The sequence below is a fragment of the Rhipicephalus microplus genome, chromosome 3 (genome assembly GCF_043290135.1).
Source record: "Rhipicephalus microplus isolate Deutch F79 chromosome 3, USDA_Rmic, whole genome shotgun sequence".
Classification (NCBI taxonomy): Eukaryota; Metazoa; Arthropoda; class Arachnida; order Ixodida; family Ixodidae; genus Rhipicephalus; species Rhipicephalus microplus.
Genome location: NC_134702.1, coordinates 97938935 through 97957462, shown reverse-complemented (window position 1 = coordinate 97957462; position 18528 = coordinate 97938935). Strand labels below are relative to the sequence as shown.

Here is an 18528-nt window from a genome sequence, read left to right as displayed (position 1 = left end):
CCAACGAACCCTCCGGCATTCTCCCTCGTCGAGAAATAGTTGGGTTGGGTTTAATGGCGAAAAAGCGACAGAAGCTATAGGCTGTGCCAGCCACGGTCCTCGTAAAAGAGCTTCTACCCGTGAATTGTAGCCTTCAACCCATCAACAAGAACCCGCTGCCATAAGGAGTCCAGATGACATTCAGTTCCTAGAGAAGACTTAACTTATCTTCTCGTGTTATTTATTGCCTGTCGCAACTGAGTTGCGTTTTTATTGTTACGACTGTTTACGGCGTTTATCGGTTCCCACGCCGGCGCAAGTGTGTTTCTGTGCATATCTAGATATAAACACTTGATTGGGCCACGTGGTGCTGTTTATAATGGTGAGAACCGGGACAACCGCATTGATGAATCATAATGCGAACCGTAGTGATGAAGTAGATATTTTATAGCCTAAATTTTTATTAATGGGAATTATTATAACGAAAAAAATGCGGTATCAAGTTTTCTTTCTCCGATTGAAAGTTATGCGGGTTCATTGTCATCAAATATCCGCGAGAGTTTACCTTACTAAATAAATGAGCTACTTTTACTTGTTTTTTGAAGTGTCGTATTAACCTTATCCGTCGTACGAAACGCATGTTTCCGCAGTGACAGCACAACAGGTGCTGTTTGTTTCACCGTTATGCGTGAAGATTCTCGACTTCGCCATGGTTATTTTTTGCCCCGTGTGAATATACTGGGGAGCATGGGCCGGTCTAAAACGCCCGCCACACGTCGATCGAGGATAATAAGCGAGCGATCACGGACATACGCTTGCGCACAAGGCGGGCAGAGGGGAAAGGGAGCTGCCCCCTCCTGTTCACCATTGAAAGGGAGGGGGGGGTGAAAAATCTGCTGCGCACATGGACTAAGTAGGGCGGAGCACTGCGATCAACCTCCCCATCCCCCTTTCTTCTGGTGGAGGAACCTGCACACCCCTATCATCACAAACACACACTTCTAATGGGACATGTAGGCACGTTGTTCTTTTTTTATTTATCAAATGAAGAACTTATGAATGTGAAATTGTCCGCGAACGTACGTGTGTTTTTTTAAAGAAAATTCGTATGTATGCCGAAATATATTGGGATCGACCCTAATCCTTGATATAGGTGTCTGTTAGTGACACATAGGCGTTCCTTAGTCTGGTCTATTCCTTGGATTAACTTTGTGCTTCACGCTGTCGAAGCTGATCTCAGAGGCTGCGTAGCGGAAACAACGTGATTGAGAACTGTTCCGCCAGGTGTCACAACGATGCCGCACGGGGATCACAGGAACACGCACGTCTGTTTCATTGAGCTTGTTTGGTTATTTCTAATTATCATTGCGGCTAGCTCATCTTACGTAAGCTTATGGTCCGATAACCCCTGCATCAAATATAACTTTCAAGTTGAAGCAGAACGGTAGGTTTTTCGACAGTAGTATATTTTGCATGATTTCATCTCTTGATTTTTTTAAAATCGTAAGCTTTCGACTAAAAGTGCTAGGAAAAGAGAAGAAACCCACCGCGTGTTCCGATATTGTTTAATTCAAATTCTGAGCTCAGCTCCGTGTTGGGCAAAACCAACTGAGTTTGAAGTTCTGGCTTTGCGCGAGGTATCGATTTCCCCGTAAATTATAATTATTTTGAAGCAGCACTGCACATGCAACACCATTATTCGTTTTCCTTCGTATAGGCTAAGTATTCATTGATATGTGGGATTTAACGTGCCAAAATCACCTTAAGAGTCTGAGAGGCGTTGTAGTGGAGGGCCACGGAAATTTCTACCCCGTGGTATTCTTTAACGGGCACCAAAATCTGAGCACACGAGCCTACATCATTTTCGCCTCCATCGAAAATGCAGCCGCCGCAGCCAGGATTCAATCTCGCGACCTGCGGGTCAGCAGCGAGTACCTTCGCCACTCGGCCACAGCGGCGGGCGGTATAAACGAAGTACCCGCCACACATCTGTAAGGTATTATTTGCATTTAGTTGCTGCTGCATGCAACTGATGACGATAAAGAATTGTGGCTGAGAATTTTGCAGTGGGTGTAAATCAGTAAACGAAACACTCATTGCGTAATTAGTATTCCGTGGTGACTGCTTCTTATTTTAGTCCCCTGCCGCGCTATAATACGTAGGTTAGCGCGATTCCTATAGCCTTATAAATGACTACCGCATATAGGGTCTTTTTGCAAATTAGTTTCAAGCATTAACGTTGGGTCTGTGGTAAATTACTCAACTGCCATACAGAGAACCTTTCTGTCATTTATTTTATCGCGTCTATTGGTTACGCCACCTGTGGCAATGGCGATGGCAACGCTGCTAAGCGCAACGGGAACCTAGCAGCTTCGCTCTAAAGAGTGCCTCAAAATAACTGTCTTTAAGAAAAACAATTCTCTTGCCACTAAAAAAAAGGCGTCATACTAAATCCGTAACTCGGAAATTACATCAAGCAGGCTTTTTGAGCAGTAAACACCGGATTCTACGCTGCAAGGGTACTTCATATCAAGTCGCATATGGCCTTGTGCGCGACGAATGTATGTGGAGTTTCGCTACAGGGGACATTAAACGAAAGGCATTGCCTCAACTTGTGTGGAAGCACTGAAAGCGGTCGTCTTGCATTGGTCGCCCGTGCTCTCAAAAGAACGCGAGTTATGGGTTAGCGCCTTCGCTAAATGAACGATTAATGTTCGCGGCTCTTGATTTCGTACTGTCCGAAGACATTTGAAGAGAAACACTCCACTCAAAGCTGATATTTCACTACTAAACTAGTTTTTGTCATTGGTTACCATTTGTGGGCAACATTTGCCCGTAAGGGTTTAATGTCTGACGCCATGCCAGTGAGTGAAAGCAGATTGAAAGATGCCGCTGCTACGAAACAGGTATTTGTCACTGTAAGAAGTAGTTATCTTAAGATCCTCAAATTATAAACCATCACAAAAGAGGGCTCCGAATGCGTTGCTGTAGTTACAAAAAGCTAACCTGCGTGAACGGCTTTAGCGTGCGGACAGGCGTCAACCGTGTGCTCTTTTACAGAGGTCAACACTGTTTTCTTTAGATTGCTGGAGTGTCGTGCCTGGGGCTGGATGGTGTGTCTTAGGCATAGAGTTTCTTTCATACAATAATACGTAGAGAGGAATCTGTCACTGCGATCGTGTACCTCCATGGGATGTACGGGAAGTACAGGCATCGGATTGCATAGGGTTAGCTAGCGAACTGTCTAAAAACTTTTTTCTACAGTATCAGTTTCGTTCTTCGCGAAGCGGTGGTAGATAAGTGGGGTGGAAAGCACTGAAGCAGCGCCTTTGTTGTTCAAACATGCTGAGACCGCTAGGTCTCTTGATTTGCTGCAACGTTTGAGCTTTACGAGTCGTATTTGAGAGTTTAAACGAAGCGTCGTCCACTCACCACCGAGCCTAGATGTATCGTCTCATGCCAGTGCAGGATATTGCACCGAGATCATGTTTTTTCACGAACGCGTCCTGCCTAAACTTGGTTTGAATCGACTGCAAAACGATGACGAAGCTAAGTATACGCACCGTCATGTTCCGCCGAGTCGACTTCACAACAAACCAGAGGTTCTTTGGGGGCAGAACACTACAGACGCACCTATACCATCGCAGAATACGAAATGTTAGGCGTTTCTTACTTAATACTGTACTGTTATTTATATAAGTGGATAATGCGTACTTTCTAGAGAAAAACAAGCATGTTTGTTTTCAAGTGTTGTAAAAAATAATTTATTGAATTTTTATGCCAAATTTGCAACGCAGTGGCAAAGCAACGCATACCCTGACGGTTGAATTTGCCCAGGTTTGACTTTTGCTGCCTGCTCACAAAAACTTTTTGCAATAAAGTTTGCGTACAAATAAATGAAGCAAGTTTAAATTAAATATGAGCTTATCTGAGAAACTCGGAAAAGCAGTGTCGCGAATTTTAAGAACGTAATCCATCTGAAGCGAATCCGAAGCTGGTACTTCCCATTATTCCTATGAGGGTACATGTTCTGCTGAAAGAGCCCGCGTAGACACTAGCGCTAGATTCCCATCTAAATATTATTGTATAAAACTCTATGGTCGTAGGTAATGAAAGGTGGTGGTCGCATCTCTCTTTCGCATGCCTATGGCCTCGACATGGAGAACTCTACACACCTGAAACGTTGGCATTGTGAAAACGTCTCGCCAAAGTCGCGGAGGTCGCAGGGTCCGGCTGCGAAAGCGGTTGTAGACGCGGCTATGAAGACAGTGGTCGACGTCATATTCCACCCGAGGAGAACGTTCTTAGGAGAGCTACAACCAAGCTCTTCGGATCGCTTAGACAACTACAAAGAGTTCAAATGAAAGCTTCTTGGACAAACTCTAAAATATATACTGCTCGCATATATCATTTATTCATTTTATTTTTAAATCTTGCAGACGCTTGTTTAAAGGGTAAAGTGAAAAGTCAATTTGTTACTTTGCTGTATCTCTTGTTATGTGAGTGACAATAAATATATCTTTGTTAGGCGGCCGAACTACGAAAAATAACCAGATCTAGTGCGGAGGCTTTGCAGTATAATTAAAGTTAAACGTATGGCATACGTTAGCACTGCCAACCGTTTGCAACTCGGGTGACTGTTTCGTTCGATGGTGAAGTGTGAGACCCGCGGGATGGCTTTCAGCTCTCCCATAGTAGAGTACTAACTACTCCAAATCGTTCACCACTTTGTCTAAACACATATGGTCGTTACTTAATCGTGATGGCTGCCTGCTCCCACATAGTTGAGTATGAAATGATTGAAATCAGTGAACACTTTTTCAGAACGCATCGATAGCAGCATTTCATTGTAGAAATCGACGTTCTCGTTACGGTTGGTAACGCTGTTATGACTAGGGATTTATCCCCAGCGTAATTTTCGTCAATGCGCCCCTCATGAAATGTGAGGGCCACGGGACGGCTTTTTGCTATCCCATAGTAGAGTACCAAGTACACTAAATTGTTAATAACTTTTAAATGCGAATGAATTTTTTAGTCAGGCTACGTCAGACATCCACTTTTTTAAACACACATAACTAAACACCCGTATTTCATTCCAGACCGAGACAGTCGCTTACGGCCCTCCCATAAAAGAGTGTGTATAGTGCTCTGAACCATTCATAATGTACTCTAAACACAGTCCTAGCTCTTCTGAAATAGCAGTGTAGTACATTCGGTACTCTACTCTGAATAGTTCACCCTTCGTTGTGAACACGTCGTTTCTAGGCTGGGCCGTGCATGTGCGAACCACAGATGGTATCACGCGTGTTCTTCAGATGCTCGCGTATGCAGATAGCACATTTGCCAACTTCGTGTATGTGTGTAAGCACGTTTTAGGGGAAAAGCTACTTTTGGTTATATGGCCTAGCTGTACAGCGTCCGTCACGCTACACGAAACCGAAACTGAGTAACCGAACAGTGGAAAACAAAAAATGGTAGCATATCCACGGGGTGAATGATGGAGAGTGGGGCGAAGCATCCGTCCGTCCATTCGTTCTTGCTTCCGTCCATCCATGCGTCCGTCTGTGTGACCGTCCATGCATCCGTCCGCCTGTCCTTGCGTGCGTCTGTTCGTGCGTCCGTACGTCCATCCGTGCGTCCGTCCCTGCGTTCGTCCATGCCCCCGCCCCTGCGTGCGTCCATGCGTCCATTCATGCGTCCGTCTATGCGTCTGTCTGTGTGTCCGTTCGTCCATCTATATATAGTCAACACTCCAAGTACCACCATCTTGCATCTTTTCATCATATATTCCCCATATAGAAGCACCGCCATCCAGCGGACATTCCAAGGACTAAACGAGAGGAGGCACACGCACACTTTCTTACGGCTAGCGCTTCGTATCTATTTCCCACCTTTAACCACCTCGAGTTCACGGTGTATACTAGTTCACTGTATTCATGGCACTGCGGCCCAACGCTCGCTAAATCTTTCTAAAACCAAGGAGGTTACGCCCAGCGAGTACAACGTAGCAACCCTTTCTAGTCAGATAGAACTCAAAGTACATGCCAATGGCTGCTAATGGGGAATGAGAGAGAGGAGAACCACGCTGCGAATTTTTTATTGTTCAACAATGCACAGGAGAAATCTCCCACCGGCACCACCTTGCCGGTCAAAGCGTATTTACGTACTACTACGAGGGACGAACGGGTGCCGCATTAGGAAGCTTCGCCCCTAAAAACACCTGTGTAAAAGGTGGCTTTATATATTGTTACGCGCGTGCTGGAGTCACTCACATAGACACTGGGTGCGTTCGTCATGGGCACTAGGTGCATCCCTCAGAGACGCTGAATACGTCGGAAACGCGGAGTTGCGCCTATGAATGGCCGGGGCATGTATACTCTGTTTCAGGAGTTTCCTTCAGCGCGGTGTAGGCTATAAAGAGCCCCTCAGCCTATAGGACATGTATTCATCCGTGACATGTCGTCGCGGATGAATACATGTACGAGTACAATACGAGTAGATATGAATGATTAATGAATGACACGATGTATGAATACAATACGAGTAGACACCATCGTCACGGTGTCTGCTCGCCTGATTGTCTTTCGCGCTCATTGTAGGCAATATGGCTAGTTTATTACCTCAAACATACTGTAAAACTGTGAAACAAGCAACCACACCAGAAACTTGAGATTCGCCGCTAGGGGGCCAACGTGAGCGGATGCCTGCAACGTCGGCTCCGGCAAACGGTACGTGCTACTCTTTACCAACCTTTCCTGCGGTCACTAGCCTGTTCGAACAGCGACATAAGGGTCTGAGGAAGACAGAGACGACGCCCATTCCGGGCAAGCTCCGACGTTCTGTGTGCAACAATTCATGAACCGAGACGCTGAGCATCCGAGCTAAGCCTCTCTGAGACTCCGCTCCTTCGTCGACACTGGCAGCAACGCCTCCCGTTATTATGGAAGTAACGGTTGAGGGCCACACCATCTCCGCTGAAGAGCTCCAGGCAGGCAATTGGACACCAGTTCTCTATAAAGCCTATGCGTCTCGACCAGCCTGTTCACAGAAACCACTTTCGCAACCCAACGCTACCGTCAAGGAGACCAACCCGAACGCCATGCGCGTCGAAGCAGCTGCAACTGGAAGAGGCAAGACGCCAACCCACCTACCACCTGCTACCAAGGAGACGCGCATCATTGTAAAACGCAGCAAGCAACTGCCGCCACTCCCACCGAACGCTATTCGCGTCGTTGTTCGTCCGCGAGGTCAACTGCGACTCCTAGATGTCCCAACGCCTCGACTCATGAAGGCAGTGCAGGCCGCACTTCAAACCACTCTGCCCGATGATTTCTGCCTGCGCATACACCCCACTAATAATACATTCACGGCAGCTACAACACACTCCGCCGCAGCCGAGCTCCTAAAGACACTGACTTCACTCACCATTGGTGGCCATGCTTACCCCTGCATGGCTTACGTGGCACCCCCACCAGGAGCTACAAGAGGGGTCATCTCAAACGCCTTTGACGACGAGACGCCAACCCAGCTGTACGAAGACCTGGTCAAACGGAATCCTGAATACTCTATACTCGCAGCCCGACGAATGGGGAAGACGCACTCCATTCTCATCACCTTCGACGCCAATGAGGTGCCACATTCCATTAAATACATGGGAGCCATTCACCGCTGTACTCCATACCGCGGAAGTCCGGATGCTTGTACGAACTGCAGACTACCGGGCCATCGTCACGACGTATGCCCAAGCCCCAAGACTAATCTTTGCCCACGCTGTGGCAGCCAACACTCACCCCAGGAACCTCCTTGCACGCCTAGGTGCATTCTGTGCGAGGGCCCTCATCTTACCGGCACTGGTTCATGCAAAGGACGCAACCTTCACCAGCCACGCAAAACGACAAAGCAACCTCAAACGCAGCGACAAGAACCGGTTCCACACGGGGACAACTTCCCCCAGTTGTCAGCGGGACCCACTCAGCCCAGCCAACTCAGCCAACCCAAGCAAGCCTGGACCGAGCCGCTTAAACAAGATTGGGGCCCTCCCCGTTCGCCCTGCAAGAACGCACTATCATCAACAGTGACTTCCAGTCTGCAAGACGCTCTGGCCAAGTCTCGGGAGGAGGCAGCGGCAGCCAAAGCAGAAGCTCAAGCAGCCCGAGCTGAAGCCGCTGCCCTTCGAGAACACATCGCGAAGCTGGAGACCCAGATAAGTACTCTCGCCACAAGCCATGCCACTCCACCTACCCCAACTCCTACTACATCCCAAACTCCTGCGCACAACCCACCCAACACCTCTAGCATGTCTTTCCCACCCAGCCATGTCAACGCGACATCCTGCTCTGATTCGCTTGAGTTAGATATCGACACGGCATTTCCTCGGCACACAAATCAGGACATTACCCCGCGTCCCTCAACACACAGCTCACTAGCCGATATTCCAACCATGCTTGAGTCTTTTACTGCTCGTTTTGAGGCAAAATTGCAGGAAGGTATCACCAGCATCAATCAGGAATGCACAACGCTCCAAGATGCGGTAATCCGTGTAACAACAGACAATGCAGCACTTAATCATCGTCTTGATGCTTTAGCTCAAACATTAACTGACCGCTACAACAATCTTGAATCACAGCTCAATTTGTTCGCAACATGCCTTGCAAAACGGGATCTCACCCCAAGTAAACGCAAGAAGCCCAAAGCAACTGAAGGGCAAGACAATCCACTCCCTGACGTCACTAACGACTCCCAACCTTGCGCGGCGGCTACGCCCCTTCTCAATTCTCATGATGGCAGCTCTAAACCGTAATCTGACACTCTGGCAGTGGAACTGCCGAGGTTTTGGCCAGAAGCGTCATGTTGTCCACCAACTGCTATCTTGCGCTGCGGGACCCGATATCCTTGCCCTACAAGAACCCTCCAACCCCCTAACCTTACCTGGCTATACTTCTATTACACCCACATCCCCTACACCCTCTCGGGTGGCGTTTCTAATTAATCGCTCAATCACCACCATCTCCCACTGTTTAGCAGTCCAAGACATTGATCACCTCTTAATTGAGCTTGTGCCGCAACATGCCAGAGCTAAAAGCCTCTTCATCCTGAATGTATACAGCAGCCCTAAGTGCTTACAGGGCAACTTCCAGCGCCTCTTTACGCTCGCGAAACGCATAGCCAATAAGTGCCCCCTACTCGTCGTGGGAGATTTCAATGCCCCACATACAGCCTGGGGTTATCCGCGCGACACACCAAAAGGACGTCGGGTGTGGTTAGCAGCGCAGCAAGCCGGCCTCTCACTGCTCACCGATTCTGCCTTTCCGACACGCATAGGGAATAGTGTCTGCAAGGACACTACACCAGATCTCTCGTTCGCACATCGCCTCCCTCATGCCACATGGTGCAACACACAAGAGAATTTGGGTAGTGACCATTACATTATCGAAATTCTCTTAAATATGCAACTACCCCGCAGGGTTCTCAGAGGTTCCACTTTTACCAACTGGGATTTTTTCCGCACTTATAGGGCAACACGCACCCACGCCTCTATCACGGACATCACTGAATGGTCAGAACAACTCCGGAGTGATGTCCGATCCGCAACTCGTCTAGTACGAGAGGACTGCCCAAGCGACACAGTTGACTCTCGTCTCCTACATTTATGGGACGCTAAAACAAGCCTAGAACGACGCTGGCAAAGCCAGCGTTGGAACCGAACTCTTAGACGTCGCCTGGCCCGCCTGAGCAAAGAGATAGAGACCCATGCAGCCACTCTTTCGCGACAGAACTGGGAATCGCTTTGCAACAAATTAGATGGCAATATGAGTATGCCTCAGACTTGGAATTTGTTCCGACACTTAATTGACCCAACTCAGTCAAAGACTACCCAAAGACACAACCTCACCAAACTCCTACATACTTGCGATAAACCTCCACCAGAACTACTACAGGAACTTCGAAATCAGTACTTCCCAACATACCCTGCCGTATTGTATCCCGATTATACAGGTCCTCCTAATGAGCTCCTCGACCAACCCATTACAGTAGCCGAAGTTCAAGCCGAACTACAGAAACTAAACACTTCCTCAGCCCCCGGTCCGGACAATATTCACAACAAAGCACTCCGTAATCTCGACGACCAATCAATTGCCGAGCTTACTGAATACTTTAATGAGTGCTGGCTAAGGGGCATCCTCCCACCACAATGGAAAGAGGCCAAGGTTGTCTTTATACCCAAACCTGGGAAACCTCTCCTTACGTCTAACCTCAGGCCCATATCCCTCACTTCTTGTGTCGGCAAACTCATGGAGCACGTACTCCAAACCAGGCTCTGCCAGTACCTAGAAGGCAAGAATCTCTTGCCTGCTTGCATGTTTGGATTTCGCCCTGGACTTTCCACACAGGACGTTTTCCTACAACTAAAACATCACATTCTTGACTCTCAAACCTGCGATACCAGAGCTATCTTAGGAGTAGATCTAACAAAGGCATTTGACAACGTTGCGCACTCAGCTATTCTAGAGAACCTTATAACCCTGGGAGTCGGCGTAAAGATGTACAACTACGTCCGCGACTTCCTCAGCCACCGCACAGCAACACTTACCTTTGGCGATCACAGCCTGCCAGGCATCACGCTTGGAGCCCGTGGTACGCCCCAGGGAGCAGTCCTCTCACCTATTCTTTTTAACATAGCACTTCTACATCTGCCCCAAAAACTGGGTCAGATCCCCGACATCCACTTCAGCTTCTATGCCGACGACATCACCGTCTGGGCAAACCGTGGTAGTGACGCCGAAATAGAAGAACACTTACAGTTGGCACTAACCACCATCGACACATATGTTCGAGAACGTGGCCTTACCTGCTCCCCTTCCAAATCAGAGCTCTTTCTTTACCGACCGAAGCAGCATGCTTCAGCCATTCCCCCTATCTCTCTCACGCTAGGTGCCCACCCCATCCCACTTGTCTCAAAAATTCGGGTGCTAGGGCTAGTACTCTACTCACATGGCGCACATGGAGAAGTCATCAGGACTCTCCAAACACATGCTCAGCAGACCATTCGGCTGATTCGTCGCATAGCGAACCGTCGGGCTGGCCTACGCGAGCGAAACACGCTTCGCCTCACCCAGGCTTACATCGTCAGCCGCACCACGTATGCCCTCCCATACCTACCTCTCCGACAAAAAGAGAGAGACCGCATTAACGCGCTTCTACGAAGTTGCACAAAAACAGCTCTACGCCTTCCCCCAAGCACATCCAATGACAGACTCTTCAAACTTGGTGTACATAATACATTTGAGGAACTCGCTGAAGCCACCTTTACGGCACAAATATGTCGTCTGTCTAATTCGGTGAGTGGCCGCGCTCTTTTGACCCAATTAGACTTATCCCCAATAACAGAATCACCTGGAAGGGTCCCTCTTTCTTCTAACCTCCGCTCTCACCTAAACGTACCGCCCATTCCCAAGAACATGCATCCTGTGCGCGACGAGAAACGCAGAAAGGCAAGGGCCCGGGCCCTCCAGAGACAATATGGCGAGGACCAGAATGTAGTCTACGTTGACGCAGCGGAATATGCGTCAAGATCCCGCATGGCCCTTGCGGTGGCTGACAATCAGGCAAATCTCCTAACTTCTTGCTCAATTATCACAAATTCCTCCACAGAGGCAGAAGAGGCAGCCATCGCGCTTGCTCTCATCTCCACACCTGCCACCACTATCATTAGCGACTCGAAATCAGCTATTCTTAACTACGCCAATGGCCTGATATCATGTAGCGCTGCTCGCTTGCTACGCTTCTGGCAGCCTCAGTGCTCCACAACCCTGATCTGGACGCCAGCACATGCCGGCCTCCTTGGCAACGAGGAGGCTCATTCTCTAGCCCGAGGTCTCACATTCCGGGCAGGAGAAATGGAGCCCCCTCCACAGGTCGAGGAGCGCTTGCTCTCTTTTCGTGATATTCTATCGTATTACCGGGAACAACGAAGAATATACGCACCCCCAGCCCCATCCCTAAACATAGCGCAGGCCACACATTGGCGACGCCTACAAACTCGAACTGCTCCATATCCCGTATTACTAAACGCCCGTTACCCAGACCATTTCCCCTCTTCATGCAAACTTTGCGACAAACCAGGAGACTTCCTCCACATCCTCCTCACATGTCCCACCTTCCCACATCCCCCACCTCCGGCTGTGGCAGTGTCATACTGGGAGACCATCATGACCAGCACTTCTGCGTTCGATCAGCGCCGGATCATCTCGTGCGCCATGAAGAGGATCGCACTTCAAGGGCTTTCCTTTGCTTTGTAAGGGTGCCTCCTCACTGCGAGGGTGCACCCACGTGCCATGAGGGGGCTCGGCCCCCACGCTACACAGTGGCAATAAATGTTTCTACCACCACCACCAGAAACTTGACACGTGGAGTTGTTGCTCTGCCGAATATCGGCAGAAGCTCATGCCGGCGGATAACTTCACTTTGTGGTTGTTTCTTTCCGATGCTGTTCGTGACTCTCGTATGACTGCTTTTCCGTCGACACGTTTTTAGGGGCGAATCTCCTTATAGCGGCACCTGTTCGTCCCTCGTAGCTGTTGTAGTGTGTAACAAGTATAACACTTTGACCTCCAAGGTGGTGCTGGTGAGAGATTTCTTCTGTACGTTGTTGAACAGTAAAAAATAGTGCTCAATGTACATGCAAATGGCTGCTAATGGCGAATGATAGACAGGAGCATTCGGCTTTTAGTTAAGGCGCACGCTCCGATCCCATTAGCAGCCATTTGCATGTACATTAAGCACTATCTGACAAGAAAGAGTTGCTACGTTGTACTCGCTGGGCGTAACCTCCTTGGTTTTAGAAAGATTTAGCGAGCGTTGGGCCGCAGTGCCATGAATACAGTGAACTAGTATATACCTTGAACTCGAGGTCGTTAAAGATAGGAAGTAGACCCGAAGCGCAAGCCGTAAGAAAGTGTGCGTGTGCCACCTCTCGTTTAGTCCTTGGAATGTCCGCAGGATGGCGGTGCTTCTATATGGGGAATATATGATGAAAAGATGCGAGATGGTGGTACTGGGAGAGTTTAATGGATGGACGAACGGACACACAGACAGATGCATGAATGGACGCATGAACGGACGCATGGACGGACGCACGAACAGACGCACGCATGGACGGGCGGATGGACGCATAGACGGTCCCACAGACAGACGCATGGACGGACGGAAGCAAGAACGAATGGATGGACGAATGCTTCGCCCCACTCTCCATCATTCACTCCGTGGATATGGTACCATTTTTTTTTCACGTCTCTCGCAGCAACGCTTCTTTTCTCTCTTTTTTTTCACCGAAAGAGAATCAGACGCGCAAGAAACACGTTGCATGTCCGTTCGAGATGCAGCGTTCTTGGTCTGGTGACGCAGCCCAAGCACTGCCTCAGCGCTTTAGGCTTAGCAGGTGTTACTAAGCAAGCAGCATATCTCGCTAATAACAACAAAACGTACCTGATACTTTCTACTGAGAGTAAGATGAAACAAATCGATGTTTGATTTCACCATTTATTTGTTACTTTCAGTGCAGTGGACGTGTAGCAATAGCAAGTTTGGGTCGAAGGGGCGGTCACTTCTGCATGCGTGCTGCCATGTTGATTTGTAAAGACAGTTACCGGTCATAAACGACAACAATTATTTAATGCATGCGAAATAAATGCGAAGAATAAACGCATCACGTGTTGATGTGGCGTAACACACACCAAACAAACGCCAATTTTAGCCAACCCTGTCAATTTTAAGGCGCTTACTATACGTAAGACTGTTTTGCTGCGCAAGCGTGTGGCTTTCGTACACCCGTATATCTTTGGTGGTGCTGAACCACAGCGGCGAAACATAGTATAGCGTCGAGATGTTTCCTTGTCCACATGTTTTGTACATACGGTGTTAATTAAATAGAGTAGCAAGTACTTTAAATAGTCAACTTTTTTCTAAACACCACAATTAAACGTTTTGTTTCCTTCTGGCTGCACTTTGCCTTACCACTGCCTGGATGCTCTGTGCCCGGCGATAACCCACGTGACACGCTACCCAAGAGACCAGTGGGGTCTCTCATAACAATATACCCTAATCAAGTATATAACAAATGACCTGCTGTGTATATATGGGATCACCTTCGCTTTCTGTCTATCTATGCATCCGTCCATCCGTGTGGGCGTGCGAGCGGGTGTGCGTTTATCTGTCCATCCTTTATACTAATCGGCGCCTTCAGCGTAAACATGAAGATAATCACTTCGTAGAGATTCGTGGATTTTTCACTGGTTGTTCCAGAAGGGCAGCTAAAATCCTCCAAAAGGACATGGTTTTTTGGCGAGTTTGTGCTGACATTGCTCAGGCACGCTTGAGTTCGGCGCAAATTACATTTCGTGCAAAAAAGGGGAGGAGGGAGGGAGGGAGGGAGGGAGGGAGAGAGAGAAAAGAAGTTAAGCGCCGACTACCAACCGTTTTAATGACACTCCGAGAAGCGTATAAAAACGACAACAACAACAAAAAACGCTTTCGGCGGCTGCGTGCACGGAAATGCCTGCGATTGTGTACCGTACTTTGCGTAAGTGGTGATTCTCAGCAAAAGCAGTAAATGGGGCGCCAGAGAGTTATTGAAAGCCTTCGATATCATTGACAAGATTCGAGCTAGTTGGTTGTTCATACCAAAATAAAAAAAGAATGCGTCACTGAAGAAACGCAGACGCAGGCGCTTTGAGTGACAAGGTCGAGATAACAAGTTATGGAGAAAGTGCATTCCTGAGGAAGGCAGTGTTATATACGTATCACAGACTCAATCAGACCCTTTCTTTTTGGTACAAAAGCCGACGTGAAAAGAGCGCATATATATATACTGACGAGGACGGACCGAGGAAACGCAGACACATGCGCTGTGTCTGTGCAGGACACTTTGATCATTAATTGACATTACCACCCTTACGGCGGCAGCGCATGCTCAAATGTGGCCAATCTCAAGCATTGTGTACTTTGAAGATGACCCGCCACGGTGGTCTAGTAGCTAAGGCAATCGGCTGCGGACCCGCAGGTCACGGGATCGAATACCGGCCGCAGAGGTCGTATTTTCGATGGAGGGAAACATGTTTAGGGCCCTTGTGCCCAGATTCAAGTGCACGTTCAAGTGGTCGAAATCGCCTGTCAATAATATGGTGGTTTGGACACGTTAAACCACAGCAATTATTATTATTTTTTGAAGACGTCCTCCGTGAAGTGTCGAGCAGGACGCATCGGCGTTCTAGATGAGTGTGTTGACCTCTGTACCCAGTTCTTCCTGTCCTTCCCATTTTTCCAGTCTTTCCCCCACCCCTTACCCTACCCTGGTGTAAGGTATAGTCAAACGGACTTTTTTTCGACTAACATCGATTCCTTTCACGCCTGTCTCTCTCTCCCTCCTCCAATCCATCTCGCGTGGTGACGCAGGAGAAGGAGGCCATCGTGCATCAGCTCCTGCTTGAGCAGCGACAGATGGACGAACTCCTGTCTGAACAGTAAGGGACTCTTGTCCAGCAGATCTGCAAACTCCACCAATGCACTGCTTCTTTGATCGACGCTTACTTACTAGACATTCACCTTCCAGTTTACGGAACGCACTTTACTGTTGCATCACGGAAGTCACACATCCACTGTTTTGTCATTACTCTTGTTTTGGCTCACGCTATCACACCCACCTCACTCATTTTTTTCTCGTGTTATAACAGCGCACACGTGCATGCACATGCATTGTTGCCTTGTACGTGTGTGTGCGTGTGCGTGAGAGTTCATATCACCTGCAACGCCGTGTCGGCAGTTTGGTAAGTAAAAGTGTGCCGCCGTAATTTTTGGTGACGGTGGAGAAATTTTCTTTCCTTAAAATAGTCAGCACTTGGCAACTGTACTTGCAGTAAGCAGCCTATCAGTGTTGTAGAAAGACTGAAAGTTACGCACCCGTCCCTTTTCTGGGTGAACGTGTCTGCCCAGAAGGCTAAGCGAGGCAAGATGAGGAGATGGCGATAGGGAAGAAGCCCATTTGCGCTATTAAATGCGAAGCATTTCTTGGCTAACTTCGGTAACTTTGAGCATATCTATCTATCTATCTATCTATCTATCTATCTATCTATCTATCTATCTATCTATCTATCTATCTATCTATCTATCTATCTATCTATCTATCTATCTATCTATCTATCTATCTATCTATCTATCTATCTATCTATCTAGCCACCTACGACTTTTAGCCAATATGGATAGGATATTTAAAATAGTGGAGGAGGTTTACAGAGATCTGTACAGTAGCCGGGACAACCACGACCTTAATACTATAAGAACTAGCAGTAACCCAGATGACACCCCACCAGTAACGATAGAAGTCAGAAAAGCTTTGGAGAGCATGCAAAGAGGCAAAGCTGCTGGTGATGATCAGGTAACGTCAGTTCTGCTGAAAGATGAAGGACAGATTGCGTTAGAAAAACTAGCCACACTGTTTACGAAGTGTCTCCTAACGGGAAGATTACCAGAGTCTTGGAAGAATGCTAGCATCAAGAAAGGAGATGACAAGGACTTGAAGAATTACAGGCCGATCAGCTTACTCTCCGTAGTATACAAGCTATATACAAAGTTAATTGCTGACAGAGTTAAGAAAATATTAGAATTTAATCAACCAAAGGAACAAGCGGGATTTCAAACAGGCTACTCAACAATCAACCACATTCATACTATCAATCGGGTAATAGAGAAATGCTCAGAATACAGCCAACCACTATACATGACCTTCATTGATTACGAGAAGGCGTTTGATTCAGTAGAAATATCAGCCGTCATACAGACACTGCGGATTCAGGGCGTAGATGAAGCCTATATAAACATCCTGGAAGAAATCTGCAGGGAATCAACTGCTACCATAGTGCCTCATAAAGAAAGCAACAGAATACCAATCAAGAAGGGTGTAAGGCAGGGGGATACAATCTCTCCAATGCTATTTACTACGTGCTTATAGGAGGTTTTCAGAAGCCTAGAACGGGAACAGTTAGGGATAAGAGTTAATGGAGAGTAACCTGCGCTTCGCCGATGACATTGCATTTGTTAGTAACTCGGGGGCCGAATCGCAACTCATCATTTCGGAGTTAGACAAGGAGAGCAGAAAAGTGGGTCCTAAAATCAATCTGCAGAAAACGAAAGTAATGTACAACAACCTCGGAAGAGAGCAGCATTTCGAGATAGGTAATAGTGCTCTTCAAGTTGTGAAAGACTATATCTGCTTAGGGCAGGTAATAACCGCAGAACCAAACCACGACATTGAAGTAACTAGAAGAATAAGAATGGGGTGGAGCACATTTGGCAAGAACTCTCAAATTATGACATGTAGATTGCCACTATCCCTCAAGAGGAAGGTATATAACAGCTGTATTTTGCCGGCACTTAGCTACGGAGCAGAAACCTGGAGACTTAAAAAAAAGGGTTTAGCTTAAATTGAGGATGACGCAGCGAGCAATGGAAAGAAAAATGGTAGGTGTAACCTTAAGAGACAAGAAGAGAGCAGAGTGGATTAAGGAACAAACAGGGGTTAAAGATATCATAGCTGTAATCAAGAAGAGGAAATGGACATGGGCCAGGCATGTAGCACGTAGACAGGATAACCGCTGGTCGTTAAGGGTAACTAACTGGATCCCCAGAGAAGGCAATCGGGTTAGGGGGAGACAGAAGGTTATGTGGGCAGATGAGATTAAGAAGTTTGCGGATATAAATTGGCAGCAGCAAGCACAGGACCGGAATAACTGGCGGAACATGGGAGAGGCCTTTGCCCTGCAGTGGACGTAGACAAGCTGATGATGATGATGATGATTTTTAGCTCTCTTGGCCGTTTGGATAATGGAATCTATACCAAAACTGGTATGGAATAACGTGACTGCATGACGAGCATAAGTGACTAGTCATAGCATGAAAATGTTATGGCGAGAGAGAGGGTATGTTAGGAGAGAAGAGCGGATGATGTTCGCATGTGCAGTAACGCACGCCGTATTGAGCTTGACCATAAGTTATTCGTATTTAAAGGTTTAAAATTACAAGACAACCACCTTCGGTCAGCATGCTTCGCACATCAATTCCCAAGGTACGTAGGATCTGACAAATTTTTTACATCGAGAGCTGTATATAGCTAGGAGAAACAAACAACCGTTTGGCGTCGGTGTCACGAGCTGTCTTCATTGGCTTTGCGATCAATTGCGTCGTTCGGAATGTCGCGCCAAAGCACGCGCGCCATTGGCTTCGTTGTGAGTAACATCGTCCATCCCGGCGCAGCCATGGCGCCGAGCACGAGCGCATCATTTTCTACTGAGACCTTCCGTATGAGTAAGCCAAGGACAATGCTAGAAGAGTGATGACAGTGGAAACTTAAGAGAGCTCACATTCACCGGGCCGATGACGCAGTCCAGCCACGATAACAGGCCCGGGAGGCCGAATTTCAGCAGAAGCGGCGTACCGATGATCCGACAGCTTTCCAAGCCGCGCTAAATCGCGAACGAGAATGCAGACGCCAGTAGCGGG

General features: G+C 47.8%; 1 protein-coding gene across 1 annotated transcript in view; it reads left to right on the top strand.

Moving 5' to 3' along the window:
• LOC119172311 (uncharacterized) overlaps nt 1–18528 on the top strand; it is a 139957-nt gene that overhangs the window by 90451 nt on the left and 30978 nt on the right. Inside the window, exon 13 of the mRNA XM_037423368.2 lies at nt 15430–15497. Within this exon, the coding sequence (XP_037279265.2) occupies nt 15430–15497 (68 nt within the window). The remainder of the gene's footprint in view (nt 1–15429; nt 15498–18528) is intronic.